The following is a 20,546-nucleotide window of genomic DNA, read 5'->3' as shown; positions in this document are numbered from 1 at the left end:
CGCACGCGTGCTTCCCTCTCAACGTAGCTTGTGTCCTGAGTTATCCTGAGCGAGCCGAGGGCACGAGCGACCGCTGCGTTTACCCTGCTGTGCTTCCTACGTCCGTCCGTCACAAACCTGCCCAAACTCCCACAGACCCACAAAGGCGCTCTCAGGAGGTCAGACGCCCGAGCTCCCGGCCGGCTCCTTGCTTCCCGCCTTTGCGCCCCATGTGCTCCCGTCCTCCCTCCACCGGGCCAGCTGCTCGCTGTGTGTGCTGAAAAGCTCCCCCCGTGGAACCAGCTTTCCCCTTTCCTCTGGAGGCCCCTCGCTGGAGCTCATCTCCTCCGGTCCGCCCCTCGCTGGTGCACACGCCCTTCGCTAGCTCAGTCACGAACAGAAACCAAGTTCTTGGACCCTGCGCATCCCGGAACGCGCCTTCCTTCTGCCCACAGACGCCTCAGGCGAGCACAGAGTTCGGGGTTCTGATACCTCGTAGCCGTTCTTTCTTCTGACGCTGGAAGGGGCCTGATGAACCCTCTGAAACCTTCTGTGCTCCTCACACGCCTTTCCACAGCGACGCCCTGACGTGCCTTCTGCTGTGTGCGCACACACCTCACCCACACGCCACGACAGGCCCCGTCCTCACGGCCGGGAGCTACCGCCGTCAGACGAACGTCTGTGTCCCTGCGAGGTAAGTAGGCTGAAGCCTCGGCCCCGGGGGGCGGATGGGCACTCAGGCCCCCGAGGACGGCTGCCGCGGGTCCAGAAAGCAGGTCGTCGACACCCACCGCACGCGGCCCTGCCGCTGAAGCCATGGGTCTGTGGCCCACCTCCCGGCCCCTGAGTTGGAATTCCTGGACAATCCTCTAACGTGTAAGATCTTTTCTTGCCTTTTTATTCTCCTCCAGAGATGAGGCTTTTTCTTTGAAGCTTTCCAGTGAATTCACTACATTCATGACGCTTTTAATTGCTGATATTTTTACTCTCCAGAAACCTCTTTTCTCGGGTATCCATTCGTTCCCTGGCATGACCGTTCCCTTCGCTTCTCTGGGATGTGATTCCGGGCGCGTGGTGTGGAGGCCGCCGCCGCCGCCGCCTCCTCCTCCTCCTCCTCAGGCTGCACGGGGCAGTGGCCCAGGCCCTGGCGTGGGCTGCCCGTCTGGTCACAGCTCTGTGGCGCTGGGGGCGGGGCCTCCACGCAGGCCTGGCGCCCTCGTCCTTGGTCCCAGCGCTCGGCTCCCTCGTTGGTTCTTTCCCGTTTGCCGTCCTTTATGGTTTTATGCCTTTCGCGTGGTCGCCCGGTGATGTGGCGCCAGGCCACGGATTCAGGAAGGAGATAAACACACGGCTCCCACCCACCCTCTCCCCACAAGTCTCCGCGGCCGCTGGTGAGTCTGCTTCCCCTGAAAGTGTCCCGGCCCGGGCCCCCTCCGGCCAGCACGCTACTGACACCCAACCCGTGTCACCTGCTCCCTCTCGTCACGGGAGCAGCACGTTTCTTCGGGCGTGAGGAGGGTGGACACGTTACAAGCAAGAGAAGGGCCGAGCTCGCTCCCCTCCCCCGAGAGGCTACCGGATGGACCCAGCCGTCCTGGCTGCTCCACCGAGGCCCGGTCAGCACAGGCCTGTCCTTGGGAGCGCCTGCCCGAGGAACAAGGCCCAGAGACAACAGAGAGCCGGAACGTTCGATGCACGGTGACCTGAGGGTCAAGGGCACCAGGGGAGACGTGTACAAATCATTCCTTCCACGCTCAGGCGGCGCTGCCCTATGTCCGGAGAATAACGAACGAAATGCGCCACGAACCACGGGACGGGTCCGTCTTCCCCGGCTTGTTGTGGATTCCCCATACGCCGTCAGCCTCAGGAGCCCTGGCAGCTTTGGGGACATGGCGCGCCAGTGAACACGAGGACCCGCGGCGGCCTCCCCTCCTCCCCAGAAAGTAAATGAGCGAAGGTCTCCACGCTCTGGACGGCACCGCGTCAAGGGAGGTCTCGGCACCTCAGGGTAAGCCTGAGAAGCCGAACACAAGTGGTCATCACCGATCCCACGCAAGAGCCCACCGCGACGGGAGACGGACGCAAAAGTCTCCAAGCAGAGAAAGGACGGAAGAGCGGAGGGGAGACGGCCACCACCTGGGGAGGACAGAAGGCAGGTGGCGGAATCGGAAGGAAGAGGAAGCCGGAGGGTCTGAGGAGAGCGACGCCAGGGAAACGCGAGCTGGCCGTCCCGCCGAAGGGGACCCCTGGCAGGTCCAAGCCCTGCGAACGACGGGGGCGGGCGGAGGCGAGGGGCTGGGAGCCGGTGAGTGTGCGAGTGTGCGGGAAGGCCGGGAAGTGCGCAAAACAATCAGCAGGTGAAAGAGGCACCAACTCCACCAGCCTGAACCTGCCCGAGGAAGCGCAGGCCGCAGCTCGGCACCCGCTCAACGGCGGCGGGCCACAGGTGTGCAAGCAGCGACGCCCAGAAGGAATCTCACTCGGGGCTGCATTTAAGAGGAGCGGATTCAGGGGCGCCCGGGGGGCTCAGTCGGTTGAGCGTCCGACTTGGGCTCAGGTCGTGATCTCACAGCTTGTGGGTTCGAGCCCCACGTCGGGCTCTGTGCCGACAGCTCGGAGCCTGGAGCCTGCTTCGGATTCTGTGTCTCCCTCTCTCTCTCTGCCCCTCTCCCACTCGTGCTGCGTCTCTCTCTTATAAACAAATAAACCTTAAATAAGTAAACAAATAAAAAACGAAAATTTGGATTTACACATCTTTTGATGAACCATTTGAATACCAGAAAAGCCTCTGTCCTCAAGTACTCCAGCAGCCCCACCCGCGACCTCTGCGCTCCTGACCGTCTCCTGCCTGGTAGCGTTCTGTGTCCCGTCACTGACCTGACGGGACGCCGTCTCCCCCACCCAAATAGGCGGCGAGCAGAGGAAGCCCTCCGCCAGCCTCTCTGTGAGCTGAGGCGCGGCACCCGCTCCCCAAGCGGAGGCCGTGATGCTGTACTGACCTCTCGGCCATCAGCCAGGGGTTGAAGGCACCCACGGCCTCGTGCGCGGTCATGCGGAGATACTGCTCGAAGCGGCTGCAGGAGTCGTGGATGCTGCGTCGCATGCCCGGGGGCACCAGGAGGGCGGTGCGGCCTTCCTGCCGCAGAGACTCTTCCGGAAGGGGCCGAAGGGGAGCCTCCCTCTTCTCAGACTCCTCGCCAGCGTCCACACTCGCATCCAGGGAGCTGAGGGGACAGGTGGCGAGCTCAGATGGCCCACGAGCAACAGCGTGCCGTTCCTCCCACCCGATGAGCCAGGGCTAGTCTTTCTCTCTCCCCCTGAGCAAAGCCAACACCCCCGCGGCCCCCGACGCCCGCCCCGTGTGGGCATCGCTGTCCCGCACGCCACGGGGCTCTGGGGGCAGGTGTGCCATGGGATCCGCACAGCCGGGCAGTGCCGCCCCCCGTAAACACTGCCTCCGGCACGGCGCTCGCCTGCCCGTCTTACGGCCTCGCCGCTTCACCGGGCCTCCCTGGAGCTCGGCGAGATTGGGCCCCAGGCCCCGAGAAAGGATTTCCTCATCTTGAGGAAAGCAACGGACTCAGGCGTCTCACAGCACCAGAGGCCGAAGCAGCCTGGGCGCCACTTACTTGCCATCGCGAGGTCTTTCCAACACGATGCTCGTGCCCGGGTCTTTGCGCGCGGGGCTCTTTGTGGTCCCGACTGGATGAGGAGAGAGAGGCCTTTCACCTACCGCCGGGAGCGTCTGCTCTAGAAGAGAGGCACACAGCGGTCGCAGATAAACACCAGCCCACGGGCCCTAGAGCCGCCCCAGCGGCCAGCCCGTGAGGACGCCGCTCGCACCTCTCCCAGCCTGGCGGCCGGCAGCGCAAACTCGCTTGTTTTCAAGGAAAAGGTGAATTTAAAGGCACGACGAGGAATCAGTTTTAAGAAACCACGGGCTCCTGGGGCGCCTGGCTGGCTCAGTCAGTCAAACGTCCGACTCTTGATTTCAGCTCAGATCGTGATCTCAAGGTTCGTGAGTTCGAGCCCTGGGTGGGGCTCTGTGCTGTCGGCTCAGAGGCTGCTTGGGATTCTCCCTCTCCCTCTCTCTCCCCCTCCCCACCCCCTCTCAAAATAAGTAAACGTTAAAAAAGAAAAGAAAAGAAAAGAAAAGAAAGGAAACCACGAGCTCTTCTGGAAGCATCCGTGACCTCTGAGGACACTCCGGGAAATGGTGGGTGTCAGGCTCTGTGGGCGCTGATTAGGTCCGGCCACCTGTTCGAGGAGTCTGAAGGGGTTGGGGTCGTTTTTTAACCTTTAAAGGGTTTCATTATGGGGGAAGGAAAAAAGCAGTTACATCTCAACCCTGATTCGTCCCCGGGATGAGTCTTTCGCTGGCAGAAACCTGCACGACGACGGTGAGTGTGCGAGCCCAACTGCACCGCGGGCTTGGCGGCTCCCGTGAGCAGTGGGTTATTTATAAACTCAAACGAATCAAATGCAGTTCGGGCACAGAAGAGAACGTGTCCTCAGGCAAGGAGCGTCCGTGAGTCCAACCACTTCCCCCGATCCACACGAATGTGCCTGCGATTCCCACGTCAGTCGGTTTCTGTAAACATACGACTAAAAACGGTTTTCGATTTTTCACACACCGAAGAGAGAAGATACGGGAGTAGACACCGCACTCTGCAAAAGCCAGCTCTAAATTTGGTTTTGTGGTGCAACTGAGCACAGCGCCAGACTGACCAGAAACAGGATTCTCACTGGGATGCAAGCATCCAGACCCTGATCTCGGCTCTCAGGGTCCCACAGAGCGCACTGGAAGCCATGCGGTCATCAACGTGACTGGTGATTTAAAGTGTCCCTGAGAAAGGAACACGGAGTCCTTGATGAGCCGGGCTTCTGCACGAAGCAGTCCCGCTTTGGGGCCAGGGGCCCAACCACGGGGCGACCCCTGCCCCTCCTGTGCCTCTTCTGCTCCCACACGGCGGACTCGCTAATAAGCGGTGGCTGGGAGGTCCCCCTGCGAGGCCCGCGCTAGGTGTGCGTGGCAGGACGCACGGGGAGGAGGATAAACTCTGGCCCCAAGAATCCGCGGCTCAGCCGGAAGAGGAGATCGGCTCGCAGGTGAGGGAGCACGGGTGGGGTCGCATGACCCCCACTTCCCGAGCGTCCCCTGTCCCCTGCCCTGTGACGGTGACGGGGGTTTGGAGGGCCGACACTGCCACAAGCAGAGAGCCGAGCCTGGACAGTCACAGACAACGCAAAAGGACCAAGTCAGCACCATGTTTGGACAGCTCGTCTTTCTGCCAAAACTCGACATGCCGCACGCTCGGTCCGGGCTGACGCCCCCGGGCTCCGGTTTCGGAAGCTGCAGGGACTCGGCTCGGCGGCGAGCCTCCCACCCCGACACGCGGCGCTCACTGCCCGTGCGACAGCGCTTCCCTGCATCCAAGAGGGGGACAGCCACTGCTACGAAACGTGCGTAAGTATAACTCTCAGAGGTGAACAGAAGAGCGGACGCCTTCCCAGCGACTGGCACGAGAACAAAGAGACCTTCCCCTCTGCACACGTCACAGGCACTTTTCTTCAGGGCAGATCGCCGACCTACACACACGAACTAAAACCTCACAGCTTCTAGAAGGAAACGAGGCTCTCTTCCCAACTTGGGAACAGGCAAAGATTTCCTAGATCAGAAACGGAAAATCTATACAAGAAAAAACCGATGTTAGACTTTTCAAAATTAAAGATATTTGCCTCTAAAGAAATACATTTGAGAAAATACATGGGTGAGCAAAACAGAAAATGTCTGCAAACGTCTGTGGAGACTCGTGGCTGCCGGGGAAGGGGAAGCAAGACAAAACAATTTTTAAATGCACGAAACATCTGGACACCTCACGAAAGAAGATACACCAGTAGCTAATATCAATAAGAATCACTATTCGTCAAGGATCTGTGAAATTAAAGCCACAATGGGACATCAGCATGTGTCCATTAAAGCGGCTACAATTAAAGATCGCAAACATGCAACACAGGACAGCGCCTCAGGGAAAGACTTGGCAGTTCTTTACAAAGTTAAACACATACCCAGCCCCATCACCTGGCAAGTCCGCTCATGTGTTTATCCAAGAGAAGTAAAAACTTACGTGAGCACAAACTATCCATAAACATACTCACAGTACATGGGATCCCCCGTGGACAAGAGCACACGAGAGCATGTCCACAGGGGACCGTTGTGGACAAGAGCATGCACACACACGGGACCCCCCCCCCCTCCCGTGGACAAGAGCGCACACACACACAGCATCCCCTGTTTGTGAAAATTCTAGAACTGACAACCTAGCCTGCAGTGCAAACAACACATTGGGTCCCGGGGTGGGGGTGCTGACTGGAGAGGAGCACGGGGACCCTTCCAAGGTGACACGGTGGCCCGAATTCTGACAGGAATTTGGGTAACAAGGGCATATCCATTTGTCAAAACCCATCCAATGACACAACTAAGATCTGTGCTTTTTATTACACGTAAATTTTATCTCAAAAGGAAAAAAGTCTGTAAAGACACACGAAATCCTAGCTACTGAGGCACACATTGCAACATTCAGGGCCGTGCCTGCTGGTGCCCGGAACTTTCTCTGGAACGTGCATCCAAAAACGGGACGGACGGACAAAGAGCAGACACACCACAAAACGAATGGAGGCTAGAAGGTGGCAGGTATGCGCGTGTCCGCTGCCAAGGCTTTTCAACTTTCCTGCATGTTTGAAATTGTTCAGAACACAATGTGGGGGGGACACTCACCACTCTTCCCTTCCTGCATCCACAGACGGGGATCAGCATATACAATTTCATTGTATCTTCGGCGAACCATCTCCTGGTATTTCTTCAAAAAAAAAAAAAAAAGTTTAAGTTACGAGAAAAGATTAGTTTCATTACAAAGCAGGTGTCGTGGTTCAGCAGGCCCCACTGATACAGACACGGCCAGAAATGGGCATGTGCCTGGCCAGGAAGCGAGTCAAGTTCACGAGGCAAAGTCTAAAAGGAAACGAAGCGGTTAACCTGACAGATGGAGACCAGCACTGTCCGCGAGAACTCACTGGCAAGAGGGAGGCGTTCCGCCTGCCGCTAACTCCTGAGCCCCCAAAACCCGGGCCGTGTGCGTCAGCAGTCTTCCCTGATGTGCAGTTAGGTCCACACGAGTCTACAGACGGCCACGCTGGACACGGCAGGTCCCCACGTTTCCCCCGAGAAGGGAAGTCGGTTCCGTGATCACTAAGTTTCTACTTAGGGGCAAATCCAGGATGCAGGCAGGAGGCAATGCTGCTGTGGGGGTCCCGAGCCCCCGGGGGACTGTACCGGCCACGGCCACACCACTCCCAGCCTCGCTGTGGGTCAGCGCCCTGCTCTGGACCGTCCAGGGCCTGGGCTGGCTGATGTCTGGGGCTAAAACCCCAAGAGAAAAGAGTCCCAAAGCGGAGCCCCAGATGCTAAGCAAGGAAGGATGGTGTGATGTGTGGGGAGACCACGCTCGGGGCCGGAGGAGTCGAGGGGCGCAGACTCTGGTCCCTATGGTTCTCCAGCTGTCCGTTGGGGGCGCCGCACGTCACTTCCTGAGTTCTGTGTCGGGAGGGCACTGACACTTCAACCCCATTGTGCCCGAATCACCTGACCCCGGGCCCTACACTTGGCTGCAGGTGAGCTGGGGGGCGGCCCCTGACCTCACCTCCATCTCCTCCATGCGCAGCATCATGGTGTCCAGAAACGGGCTGTCCCTGCCGCCTGCCCCGGGGGCCCGGGCTTGCGACGCCAAGACGTCACAGCGGATCGCGGTGCCTTCCAGACAGTCGCCCTGCTGGCGGAGGCTGCCGGGCCCCCCGTCCGCGGCCACAGCCTACGAAGCAAAGGAGGGGCGGAGAGGCGATGAGAACCAGTGGGCCGCAGGGAAGCAGCCCTGCAGCGCGTCCACGCCGCCACACCCCCCGCCCGCCCCTCCCGTGGCCATGCGCCCGAAGCCGTTGCGTCCACACAGTCTCCGCCACCGCCATTCAGACGGCCGCACTGGCCAATCACCGTGCTCGCCGTCGACAAGGCTCGGGGTCGCCGCCCCTGCCGGTCGGGAAACAAACGCCTTCCCTGCGCTACACCCAGACACGGCCGGTGTCTCACGTGTCCTGTCCCGGAACACGGACCTACACGGATCTATTCCCTTCTGGTTCAACGCTCCCGTGACAGGTTCGCGACACCACGAGGGTCCTCATCCTGCATCACGGGCCTGGGAGAGCTTGCCTGGCGCCTCCCGCCCTGCGTGCGCGCCCCAGTAGGCGGAGCGCCGCTGCGTGCGCGCCCTTGACTCTCACGTGCGGCTGGAACATAGAAGGTCGGCCGGAAATGATAGCGTCGGACCCTGAACGGGACACTTCCGGGGCTGCGGACCCTGGCTCGACCCACAGGACGCGTATGCACCGTGGTCGAGCCCCCTGCGCCTCCCTCTCACCCTCGTCCACCCTGCGGAAACACACGTCCGGCCTCAGAGCTAGCAGGGTGGGGCGCGCACGTGTGCCCGGGGATATGCAGGGAACAAATCTGAAAACCTTCCAACAGATCACAGGGGGAAATGTATCAACGGCCAATAAAGACAGAAGGAAATGCCCAACCTTAAAATTATGTACAATCAGGTGAGTAATCAATACAATAAAATTACAAAAACTCTAGAGAAAACGAACCCAGGAACTCAGGTCTCCTTAATGGAGATGCGTTTGCACATGTAGCCCTTTTCCTCTGTAAGGACCGTGAATCAAGGATACCGTGTGTGGGGGCACCCGGGTGGCTCGTCAGACTCTTGATTTGAGTTCAGGTCTTGATCTCACGGTTCGTGACTTTGAGCCTCGCGTCGGGCTCCGTGTCTCCCTCTTTGTCTCTCCCCCTTCCCTGCTCATGCTGTCTCTCTCAAAAATAAATATCAAAACAAAAATTAAGAAAAAGAAAAAAGAATACCGTGTGCCCTCAAAAATGATAAGGACGCTGACTGTGCCCTAATGTGGAGGCACCGCCCCAAGGTGAAGAAGCCAGGTACAGAACGGCATACGGTGCTCGTTAGCTGGGCGGTCTAACCTCTTACACTTCTGCCGAAGCGTGTGAATCTTGAGGCAAGTGCATTTCAACTTCTGATTGGGAAACAAAAAACAAAGAACAACTTGTGCATTCTGGAAAGACCCACTCCGGGCGCTCGGTGGGTGACCAGAGCGGCAGCAGACGGACGCACGACGCCAGCACCTCCGCGAGCTCTTTCCTGGCGTCGGAGGTGGTCGCGTCCACGGAAACCCGTCGGGGTTGTATTTCACTGGCGGGGTGCCACCGGTGAAGGTCTTCTCCGCTCTAGGATGGGCCTTCTGACGGTTCGTGTCGCGGGCCCCATGGGTTCTCTACGACTTAACATGGAAAACGAGACTTCCTACAGCGTCGTGCCAGCTTCGATGAGGTTTCCTGCTCGTTCTGCCCCGTCATTTACACACACAGACCCCCGGGTGCCGCGGGGGGCGGTCTGCGTGGCGCCGACGTCTAACCCCGAGCACAACTACCCCGCGTGGCTCTAACGGCCAAGTCGCACCCACAGAGCGATTCTCAAGCGCCAGGCCCGCCCGCTTGCCACGCGCGGACTCGCCGACAGCGCGGGGGGTCACTCGGGACACCTCCCGGGTCAGGCGTTCTGCCGGGAAGGGAGCGGCACGTGGAGGCCACGCTGCACGAGGCACGGCCGGTGGGCGCAAGCTAAACGCAGGGCTTCCTCTTCTGCTCGGCGCAGCCTCACCTCACACGCACCTCTGTCACCAAACGCCGGGGCGGTAAAATGACGGTTGTGAAGATCGGGCGGCGGCGGCGCGGCAGGGAGGCCCCCGCCCGGCCCCCAGAGCACACCTGCCGTGCCCTCGTCGGCCCCGAGCACGCGCGGCGGGAGCCGCTGGCCGGCGCCTAGGCCCACACAGACTCGGTGGGCCGGCCGGCAGCGCCCACCTGACGGCCCGAGCCCAGGCAGGGCAGGAACGGTCCCACGAACGCGGGACACAAGTCCCCTGGAGGACCGCACGACCCCAAGACGTGCTTCTGTCTGTTCGCACGGTACCTCCTTCTCCCCGGCCGGCTCTTCCCCGAGCTAGGCCAGACCCCGGTCGTTATCAGGCGCTCGACACGCGCTCGCCTGACAGCGCGCGCCGGGCCCTCCACACAGAGACCGCGCCACGCCCGAGCAGAGCTGGGCTGGATGGGAGGGCAAGAGGCGGCCAGCGCCCGGCCGTGGCGTGTCCTCCGGGAGAGGACGGGGCCACGGACAGAGCCCCGTGGCTGCAGAGGTTGCCGTGAGCACCAGGGGGCCTGACGAGTCAGAGGAAAACCGACGTCCTGAGTAGGATCTGCCAGTGCGGTGACACCCCCACCGTGGCCACACCGGTGCACGCACCTCGTCCGTAGGCCGGGCTGTCGCCGTGTCTGCCGGCGGCCGGTCCTTCGGCACCTCCGCTTCCAGAGAAGAGTTGACTCTCTGTTAAGACAGACAGGCACGTTTGTGATTACACAAGTCTGCGGCCCGTGTCCGTACAGATGAACTGTGACAGGAACCTCTGCGTGGACCTGCTCATCAGCTTCGGCTACATCAGGCTCCCCAGCAATTCCAGGCACCGTGTTCTCATGAAAATAAACACCACGTGTGGATCCTGGTTCTCTGTCCCTTTTCTTCCCTCAACTTTGGAAACGCGTCTCCGCTCCAGTCTCCCCAACAATGAAACGGGGAGACGGGACGACAGGGTTACTAAGAGCACTCCCAGTCCTGCACCCCGGAGACTTCCAGGGCTCCCAGCCACGCACCCCGGAGATTTCTGAGGACGCCAATAATAATTACACATTTCTTAAACCAGAGGCACAGAACTCCAGGGCCTGTTCAGGGACCCAGAACATCATTCGTTCTGTGTAAGATCACGACAGTGTCCGTGGGCTCGTCTGTTCACACGGACGGCACCGTTTCCACGGCCGGCAGGTCTGAGGGGCCACCTCCTCCTCAGGAGAGGGCAGCATGTGCACAGACGCAGTCCCAACATCCCCTCCCTCGGGAACCAGCCAATCATTCCAAAGCACTGAGGCGAGAGTTCCCAGGACTTCTGCGGAAGCAGGTAACCGAACACCAGAGTCACCAACGGATCTATTTGATTAGGAATGCAAACTGTCGCCCAAACTCGTTCCCCAAACTAGAAGCTCAAAGGTGGGACTTTGTCTGTCTTCCCCTGGTCTGCCCCTCACAGACACCAAAGACCCATCAGTGGTGGCAGTGGATTGCACACACCCGCACGGGCCTGCACGTCTGCGTGGCACCGCGGCCCCCAGCCGCCTCCGAAGCGACCCCCCGTTATCCCAGCACTTCCAAGCACGAGCAAACAAGACGCGCTGGATTACCTGGGCCTTGACCAGGAGAGGCTTCAGACGCTCCAGAACCGCCTTCTCTACCTTGTCTGCTAACTGGGCAGCAGAGTCACTGGGTCAAGACAAAATCAAAAATTAAAATCAAAAGCAGAAGATACCCTATTTTGTGCATTTACGTACTACCCCGGGTGGAGGAAATGAAACGATTATAAAACCAAAGTGCTTCTCCAATCTTGAAGGCCACGCAAAGTCCCCGGGGGCCTCTGTAAAATGCAGACCCACAGTCGGCCGGCGGTCTGAGGCCCGAGACTGCGTTTCCAACAAGCCCCCAGGTGGCGCGACGCGGCTGGTCCTGGACCCGCCCTGAGGACACTTCTTCACCTCTGAAGACGTATGTTGGGCTCTCGGTACGTTTTAAAAAATAACAGCTGCCTTTAAACAACCGAAGAGGACAGAACATGGAAGAAATCAAGCTAATCCTGCTCGGTCTCCAAACCCCACAATCACGGAGTCAGACCTAAGCCCCCAGAGACAAGAAGATGGAAACAGGACAGAAGTGATGAGGAACCGAGCTGAGCCGAGAAAGCCGAAAGCATGCAAACTCCCGTGTGCCCCGCTGACCACACGGGTGCAGGGCTGGCAGGACAGGCACGGGGGGCCTGCGGGGCTGCAAGGCGAGTCCAGGATGGCTGAGAGGCGGGACCCGGGGGCCCTTCCCTGCCCGGCACAACTCACACCTGCCCGGTTCTGCCTCGGGACGTCTGGGGGCCCCTCCTCTGCACGAGCAGCCGCCAAACAGGGTGTAGGGGCAGGTGCCCTCCCGGAGAGAGGGGGCCCCGCAGGCCGGCTGGGCGCTCCGGGGACACCAGGTCTCGCCCTCCGGGGTCTTCTCTGCACACACTCATCTCTGACCCGCCCTCAGGAAAGGCCCGAAGACCGACATGAGGGTCCCTGGCGAGCAGTCCGCCGACGCGCCCCACAGAGTAGAGCTCGGCCGGGACGAGGTTTCCGCGAGGAAACCAGCACACTGAGCGGCGCCTCATCTCACACGGGAACTCGGTCAGGATGGACGGCGGACGGGAAAATACGGCTCAGACTGCAGAGCAGTTGGAAGAAGACGCAGACGAACATCTCGGGGGCCCTAGCGTTGGAGGGGACCCCTGAGACCAGACACAGAACGAGCTTAAGTGAAAAATAAAAAAGTGGGAGATTGGTCTTATCAAACCTTGACACTTCTTCCTCAACAAGATACCGCTAGGAAGCACACTCGCCACCGCGCCCCAGCTGCCTGACTCGCCCCTGACCTTGCCCCTGACCTCCTGGGACACACGCCCGGACCCACCGTCTTACACCAGCAGCTCTAACCCTGGTCTGCGCTCGCTTCTCAGATCTCAGGACCGCACAGCGTCCGTCAGGGATACGTCCGTAGGGACAGACGTCCGGGTGGAGGCGATGAAAGGTGAACAGGGGTCGGGATGGCATTCGCTCTGGGGAGAAGGGGGTGGCCGAGGAGGGCGCGTGGGGACAGCCCGTGACGGCCTGTTCCTGGCTGGAGCCGCTGTCCACGCACATTTACCACGTGTGACCGCTCGAGGGACAAGCGGGCACGGTGGGCTGCAGTCTGGCCATCTGGCCAGGAGATGGTGGGTAGGAGTCCTAACACCCTGCCCCGCCGGAGACAGTCCCATCACAGAGGCTGCGTAGGGACGTACGGCCGCAGGGCCCGAGAGCGTCAGCAGGAGAATGAGCCCCTTCCAACCCTAAGGCCCCATGACTTCACTACCGATGGGGCCTCTTTCGAGCGGGAGGGACGAGCGTCCGTACTGATGGGTGGCAGGATGCACTGTCCCAAGAGAACCCCACTCGTCTGACCTCGGGGCGAAGTGCCGTCCGTCACGGCAGCAGGGTACCAACCTCCTGTACAAACCTCAAGAGCCCGCTCGGGCGACTTGTCTGTGCAGGGTGGACACTGGGAGCCGTGTCTGTGCACTCAGCCACGTGAGCTGGACACGCGCGTCAACCTCCTCCCGCCGAGCGCGGGGTCCCCTGGGCCAGACAGACGCAGGCCGGCCCCTCAGGCGGCTCCCCTAAACTGCCACCTTTTGCTCAGTATCAAACTCCACACGAGAGAGATACTCTGAGCAAAAACACCGCGTAAGGACACATGGGCAGGCCCATGCGGTCCGGGGCGCAGGCACGCAGACCGGCCAGGGCAGGCGAGCGCTCACCGCTCCTCAGGCGCGAACGCCACCTGTTCCTGCGGTCTGGGGTTCAGTCCCGCCCGCGGTCGTCCCGCTAGAGCCCACGTGGAGCCGAGCGAGCCCAGCGGACGGGGCGGAAGGCCACTCGACGGTCCCCGGCTCGGGGGGCTTCTCAGGAACAGACAGCCCGTCGGCACATCCACACGGGAAGCGTGAGCACCCCAACGGCCGCGAGAGGGGGCGGGCCGGACCGTGGCTTTCCGCACCGGAAGCAAGCTCACCTCTGCCTGTGCGCGCCGTCCGCGCCCGCGGCTTTCACCTCCTCCAGCTCCTTCAGTGTTTTGTGAGCTTCAGCGTCGAGCCAGGCGAGTCTGGAGAACGGCAAACAGAGTGAGACCCACCCGCCCGGACCTGCAGGCCGCCATCGCCACGGATAGGCACCCTGCGAGTGACACCGCTACCTGCAGAGAGCTCCCCGCGCGGTGCTGTGCGCAGCGACACTAACACTTGGAGGCCCTCCGGTCCGTGGGGACGGTGCCCCGGACCGCCCACAGCTATCCTCAAGAAACTGAGCCCTCGCGGCGCTTAGGATTTCCTATGCGACCAAGTGACCCTGCTGCTGTGTCTTCCAGTTCAGACAGAGAGGCCCCCCCCACCGCCCTCCGGAGGGCACGGTCATAGCCGAGTCACATGAAACCAGAAAGGCAGAACAGACCCCGAACAGATTCGGGGGACGGGGGGCGGAAGGGCTTCAAACCTGCCAGTCAGGGTACGTGAACAGCATCCAAGTGCTTAATGGTCCACGTTCATTTTTGCTTTCCCATAACACAGGAGTGATCTCGGCCACGCAAACAGAGCCCTGTCGTCACTGAGCCCCTCCAGAATGTTCTCACCTCACCCCCCACTCAAGTCCATCCCCGGGTCCACGAAGCCCAAGCCTCTGCAGCAGGGAGCGGCCGGCCCCCTCCAGCCCTCACCCTCCCGTTCTGCCTCAGACCACAGACATGCCCATCCATGACTGTACATCATGGGGCTGGGATCGTTTGGCCCCGTTTCTAGAAGTGTTCACAGAGTGCACCGCTGTACCACAGACAGAACAGGAATGGTGGACCACTGATGCACACACAACGTTGTTTTTTTTTTTTTTTTTAAGTTTTTTTTTTCAACGTTTTTAATTTTATTTTTGGGACAGAGAGAGACAGAGCATGAACGGGGGAGGGGCAGAGAGAGAGGGAGACACAGAATCGGAAACGGGCTCCAGGCTCCGAGCCATCAGCCCAGAGCCTGACGCGGGGCTCGAACTCCCAGACCGCGAGATCGTGACCTGGCTGAAGTCGGACGCTTAACCGACTGTGCCACCCAGGCGCCCCAAACAACGTTTGAGTGAACGAAAGAAGAAGGATTGAGGGGCGCCTGGGAGGCTCAGTCGGTTGAGCGTCTGACCTCGGCTCAGGTCATGATCTCACGTCTGTGAGTTCGAGTCCCGCGTCAGGCTCTGCGCTGACAGCTCGGAGCCCGGAGCCTGCTTCGGATTCCGTGTCTCTCTCTCTGCCTCTCCCCCCCGCTCACAGTCTCTCTCTCAAGATAAAGACGTGAAAAAAAATTATTAAAAGAAAATAAGGAGTGAAAGGGAGGCTCGCTGTCTACCCTCTACACTTGGACAGGAAAGTCGGGGGTTACGCGTTCTATAACCGGCTTTGCGCGCGTGCGCGCGCGCACACACACGAAAGAAGAGTTCACTCAAAGATTTGGAAAACAGCGGCACAAACCTCATGGCTTCGTGCGCAACAGCACCTGTCAACGCACTGGCCTCCTGAGCCTCTTCCTGCTGGACAGACCGCTCTCTGGCGGCATCTCTGGGGCCGGGCCTCACCTTCAGCCAGGCGGCACTACAAAACACGGAGAGTCACGCCCTGGGGACCCCTCCCAGGACAGCCAGCCCCGAGGACACGGATGCAAGCAGGGGCCGGGGCTGGAGGAGGAGGGAGCCGCCCCGGGATCCAGGCTCAGTGCCCACAGAGATGCTTTCCTCCGCCCCCCCCTCCCCCCACGCCACCGCGTGTCGAGTGGAAGAGAGCTAGGGGTGAGCGTCAACAAAGCCCCGCTAGAACCCAGATTTAACGTGACCCAATTACTTTCCACAGTGCAGAGCGGCCCTCTCCCGTGGGCCCGACCCAGCACCGTGACCCACCGCCTTCCCCGCGCTCCGCACACACCCAGGTCTCTCTGGTCTGCAGCGTAAACTTCCACCGACTGACATTTTTTTGAGCTTCCACGTGAATTCGCGGCTTTGTGCCAGGACACACACAAAAGTACGGAACTTCGAGCAGAGGGATAAACGCAGCAAAGCCCACGGTGACATCAGGACGCCTGACTTGAGACCCCGCTCTACTACAGAAGGCACCGGACCCTCTCCGTGCTGCCGTGTCAACTTGAAAACGAGAGCATGTGGGCACGTGTGTCATTCATACGACACCGCGGGAGTCTCCAGGTGGGCCCATCTGCCAGGCTCTTCCCCGTCACCTGCCGGCCTCCAGAAGGGTGGGCCCTCCTCCCCACATCCCTGCTCCACCACGCTTCCAGCAACTTCCGTCCCACGGAAAACAAACGCCGCTCTGTCCCAATCGATAGTCTCCCTCGGAGACTACTTCCACCTGACCGGACCCCGCTGCCCGGGAGGGCCCGCCTCCCCCCAGCCCTGCGATGGCACCTCGTCCCTGCGTGCGGTGGATGAGGGGACGGCGGTAACGTCCATATTACCCTCACGTCCCCTGCAGTCAGTGAGATCCGTACGGTTTTATAAGTCAGCATCTTGTCTTAGAGTCAGAATTATTTCTAAACATTCACTCATTCAGCAAAGATTTAGTGAAAGCCCCCCAAGGACCGTGAGGGGTCAGGCCCCGCGCCAGCTGTGGGAGGCGCACGGCTCCTGGCCTCAGGTCACTGAATCCACCGCGTGGAGACAGGTGGGAGCATGCCTGCGACCCCCACACGGGACCACACGCCCACGGCGGGTCGGGGCGGCCCGCTCACCCACAGCCACGGAGGAGAGAGGAACCGTCCCCCTCTAGACACAAAGCGCTCGCGTGTTTCTCACCCAGCTAAGCTTTTCTTCCTCACCGGAACCACGGCGGCCGCTTCACCAGCTCTACGCGCTAGGTCACCCTTGGCCCGAGGAGGGAGAGCGCGATCACGTACCATTTGGGGGACGCTGGCGGGGACGTGGGGTTTGGAGGCACCCAGGGGGCCCTGAGGTCCCTCACTGGCTGCTGGCTCCTTTTCAGCCTGGATGACACGGTCGTGCGCTGCAGTCTGCTTTTGCCGCGGCCTTGGGGCGGCTGACGGTCCTCAGCTCTGAGGGGTCCCTGTAGGAGAGAAACATGAACCCTGAAGCCAAACGCGTATCAAAGAGGCTCGTTTTAACCTCTGGCTAACGGGAGCTTCGGGCATCCCCATGCTGCACCAGACCCCTGACTGGAAAGCGCTGTGGCAAATTTGGGGGCGGGTGCACGTCACACTGAACCCCCCAGGTGGGGGCGGGGGTTTACAGGTGGAGGCCCTGGATTTGCCACCTTTTTATATGTGTGTGTGTAATATACATGTATGCGTGTGTATACGTGCATGTGTGTGCATGTACAGATGGAGTCCCTGGATTTGCCACCTTTGTGTGTGTGTGCATGTATGTATAGCGTATGTGTGTGTACATATGTGTTGCACATGTGCATATGCATGCGTGTGTGTGCGTGTACATGTGTGTCAGTCTAATATACATGCACGTATACGTATGCCGTATAATAAACATACGTATCGTGTGTGTATAACATACATGTGTGTGTTACATGTGCGTGATATACACGTGAGTTATGCGTGTGCGTATGTGTACAATATACACGTATGTATGTGTGTATATATATGTGAGTGCATATATATATATTTATGTTTACGTTTTTCTCTAATTAAACAAACACAAAGAAGAGATCATCCGCATGGTATTCTTGGTGAAGACCCTTAACCTCTGAGTCTTAGGTGTCTCATCCATAAAATGGGAGCTGCTTTCCCGTGTTTCCAGGAGGCTGGACGGGCCGCTGTAGAAGCAGCAGAAGGCGCTCTCCAGGCTACGGCGCCGGCTGCCCTCGGGCAGGCTGGGTCCTGACCTCCCAGCAACTGCCCTCCCCACCCCAGGACTGTGCGGAAAGGAGCGAGACCTGACCCAAGCCAGGGTCTATCGGTCACCGTGCCTGGGGCCACCCGACCACATGCAGGGCAGGGTGGCTGTGGAAGCCCGCGCTCGCCCATCCAGTGGCAGGGACCACATGAGGGGTGGCTAGGCGGGAAGGCGGTCTTCCGGCTCGTTCGGCCACACTGTAAACAGAAGCTTAAAACGTAACGTAGCCTCAAGCCAGCTGGCTCCCAAAGACCTGCCGGAAAGCACTGACCCTTGGACGCCTTTTCATACCGAGCGGTTAGTATTTATCGATATTTATCTTCAGCAGGAACCAAATCTCAAGCCCCCCCAATTTCACACTTCCAAAGCAGAAGCAGAAAAAACTGAATGTAGCCTGCCCAGTCAAGACCTCGGAATCAAATTCGTTCCGACCTCTCCAAACCAGGACGAGAGAGAACGTCTGGTGGTCACGGCAACATTAAAAACTGTTATCTTTTTTTAAAAAAAAATAAGGAAAAACTATTGGGAGCCGAGCAAAGTCAGCTCAGCCCGGACGGTGGGCTCAGGGGCTCAGGGGCTCAGGCGGCACCGCCGACCAGCCCGTGGCCGCGCAGCCAAGGGAGGGAGCGTCCCCACCTGCGGCGGCCTCACCGGTGCCTCCTTCTTCCTGGGCGGTATGCTCCCCGTCCCGGGCCTCCAGGCCGCTGCTCCCGCTCTCGCCACGGCCACGGGCTCTGCCGTGAGGCTCGCGCTGTGGTCCGGAGCAGGAGGGGCTCCTTCCCCGTCCGCGCCCCTCACACCAAGCCCGTTCCCGTTCGCGGACCGCTGGGTCGCTGCAGGTGCTGCCCCAGGCTGACACTTATCTGCAGGGACAATTCAGAAGGACAAACGGACGTGCTACTCAAGTTGGTGACAAGCGAGCGTCCCCTCAGACGAACTCCAGACCTCCGGCCCGGAAACACAGAGGCGTTTTGCTGCCAAGATCACTCCTTGCCCTTGACTCCCACGCGGACCCACACGGGGAGACACCGAAGCTCACCTCCCACGTGCGCTCCTTCCTGTGACTATAATAATGCCGGCTCCTGACCGACCCCTTCTTTGTCCTCGATCACCCCACCTGGCTACCAAACGTGGTTTTGCTAAAATGTAAATATTTAACTGTCACCTCTCAAAACTTTCACTGGCTCCTAATTTGACACAGAATTAAGTCTGAACTCCACATGACATTCAACTTGTGAGGAGAAAAGAAATAAAACTGTCTACATTCAGGGCGCCTGGGAGGGTCGGTTGGTTAAGCATCCAACTCTCGATTTTGGCTCAGGTCATGACCTCACAGTTTGGGAGTTCGAGCCCCAGGCTGTCAGCGCAGAGCCTCCTTGGGAATTCTCTCTTTCCCTCTCTTTCTGCCCCTCCCCTGCTCACTCTCTTTTTCTAAATACATACATACATACATACATGCATACATACATACATACATAAATCATACGTGCATACATACATACATACGTACATAAGTTTCACTTAAATTTAAAAAGAGGGGAGGGCACCTGGCTGGCTCAGTCGGTGGAGCATGCGACTCTTGATCTCAGGGTCTTGAGTTCAAGCCCCACATTGGTAGTGGAACTTACTTATTAAAATTTAAAAATTTACGGGGCGACTGGGTGGCTCAGTCGGTTAAGCAACCAACTCTTGATTTCAGCTCAGGTCACCATTTCACAGTTTGTACCTCCCTCCAACGGGGGACCCTCCTCCACGGGGGACCCTCCCTCCAACGGGGCACCCTCCACAATGGGAGATCCTCCTCCATGGGGGACCCTCCCTCCAACGGGGGACCCTCCTCCATGGGGACCCTCCCTCCAATGGAGCACCCTCCACAATGGGGGACCCTCCTCCACAGGGGACCCTCCTCCACGGGGGACCCTCCCTCCAACGGGGCACCCTCCACAATGGGGGATCTTCCTCCATGGGGACCCTCCCTCCAACGGGGCACCCTCCACAATGGGGGACCCTCCTCCACGGGGGACCCTCCCTCCCCTGTGGGAAACCCTCCCTCCCCTGTGGGGGATCCTCCAGCTTCCCACCCGAGGATGCGGCTGGCTTGCTACTGGCTTTGGGGGTTCAAGTGCACCTGCTGTGGACCAGACACGCACAAGCATTTCAGGACACATACCAGCAAGAAGCCTGTTTGCCCTGGAAGGTTGTCGCGCTTCCTGCAGAAGCATCTCCTTTGCTAGGAGGGGTCTCCTCTCGCCTTTTGGCGAAGAACTCCGCCATCTCTCCAAGGCCCTGTGGCCACCAACGGGAAACCTGGTCTGAACTTCCGGGAAACATTTCTTCACCTTTTTTGGTGACAGTTTCTTTTCCAGGAGGGACTCCAAAGCCTGCCGCGAAACCAGTGTTCTCTTAGTGTGTCTCACAAAAGTCTGACTGCTGATCACAAAACTGAAAGCGAGGTCTCCGGATAAACGTGCCGTTAAACGGCCAACTCTCATGGTCGTCCAATTGTTGTTTAACTTAATCTGAAAACTTTTTTACTGAGGACATCTGTCTAATCAGAAGGATTCTGCACGTTCTTTTACACGTTTAGTTCGCTAAAACCAACGGCAAAAAGATAAAGAATGTGACCACTTTTAAAGGCAACCAAATCTTAAAAATAAGGATCACCACATTTTAGAAACTAACCATAGTCTTCAGAACATAACGCTTTACAAGCATTTTAATTCTCAATAAACATCTCATACACTCCAACAGTATTTTCAGCGTGCAAACAAACCGTATTTTATATACGTTTCCATCAACTACTCCACATGCCCAGTGA

At 59.2% G+C, this 20,546-nt stretch overlaps 1 protein-coding gene across 15 annotated transcripts in view; it reads right to left on the bottom strand.

Annotated features, from left to right (window-relative positions):
• KIAA0753 (protein moonraker) overlaps nt 1-20,546 on the bottom strand; it is a 39,496-nt gene that overhangs the window by 2,597 nt on the left and 16,353 nt on the right. For 9 of the 15 annotated variants that reach the window (XM_023243757.2, XM_045045010.1, XM_006939716.5 and 6 more), the window contains 11 exons: nt 19,899-20,109; nt 18,365-18,591; nt 16,762-16,928; nt 15,333-15,452; nt 13,845-13,934; nt 11,396-11,474; nt 10,410-10,490; nt 7,680-7,847; nt 6,758-6,839; nt 3,609-3,729; nt 2,979-3,203 (listed from right to left, as the gene is read on the bottom strand). In XM_023243757.2, the coding sequence (XP_023099525.2) occupies nt 2,979-3,203; nt 3,609-3,729; nt 6,758-6,839; nt 7,680-7,847; nt 10,410-10,490; nt 11,396-11,474; nt 13,845-13,934; nt 15,333-15,452; nt 16,762-16,928; nt 18,365-18,591; nt 19,899-20,109 (1,571 nt within the window). Of the gene's footprint in view, nt 1-2,978; nt 3,204-3,608; nt 3,730-6,757; nt 6,840-7,679; nt 7,848-8,145; nt 9,121-10,409; nt 10,491-11,395; nt 11,475-13,844; nt 13,935-15,332; nt 15,453-16,761; nt 16,929-18,364; nt 18,592-19,898; nt 20,110-20,546 lie in introns of those variants that run through there. The other 6 variants (XM_006939718.5, XR_002148745.3, XR_006589811.1 and 3 more) reach the window with 6 other exon arrangements.

This window comes from Felis catus, chromosome E1, assembly GCF_018350175.1.
Source record: "Felis catus isolate Fca126 chromosome E1, F.catus_Fca126_mat1.0, whole genome shotgun sequence".
Lineage (NCBI taxonomy): Eukaryota > Metazoa > Chordata > Mammalia > Carnivora > Felidae > Felis > Felis catus.
Note: the sequence above shows the minus strand (reverse complement) of the source record. Positions and strands in the feature narration are given on the sequence as shown.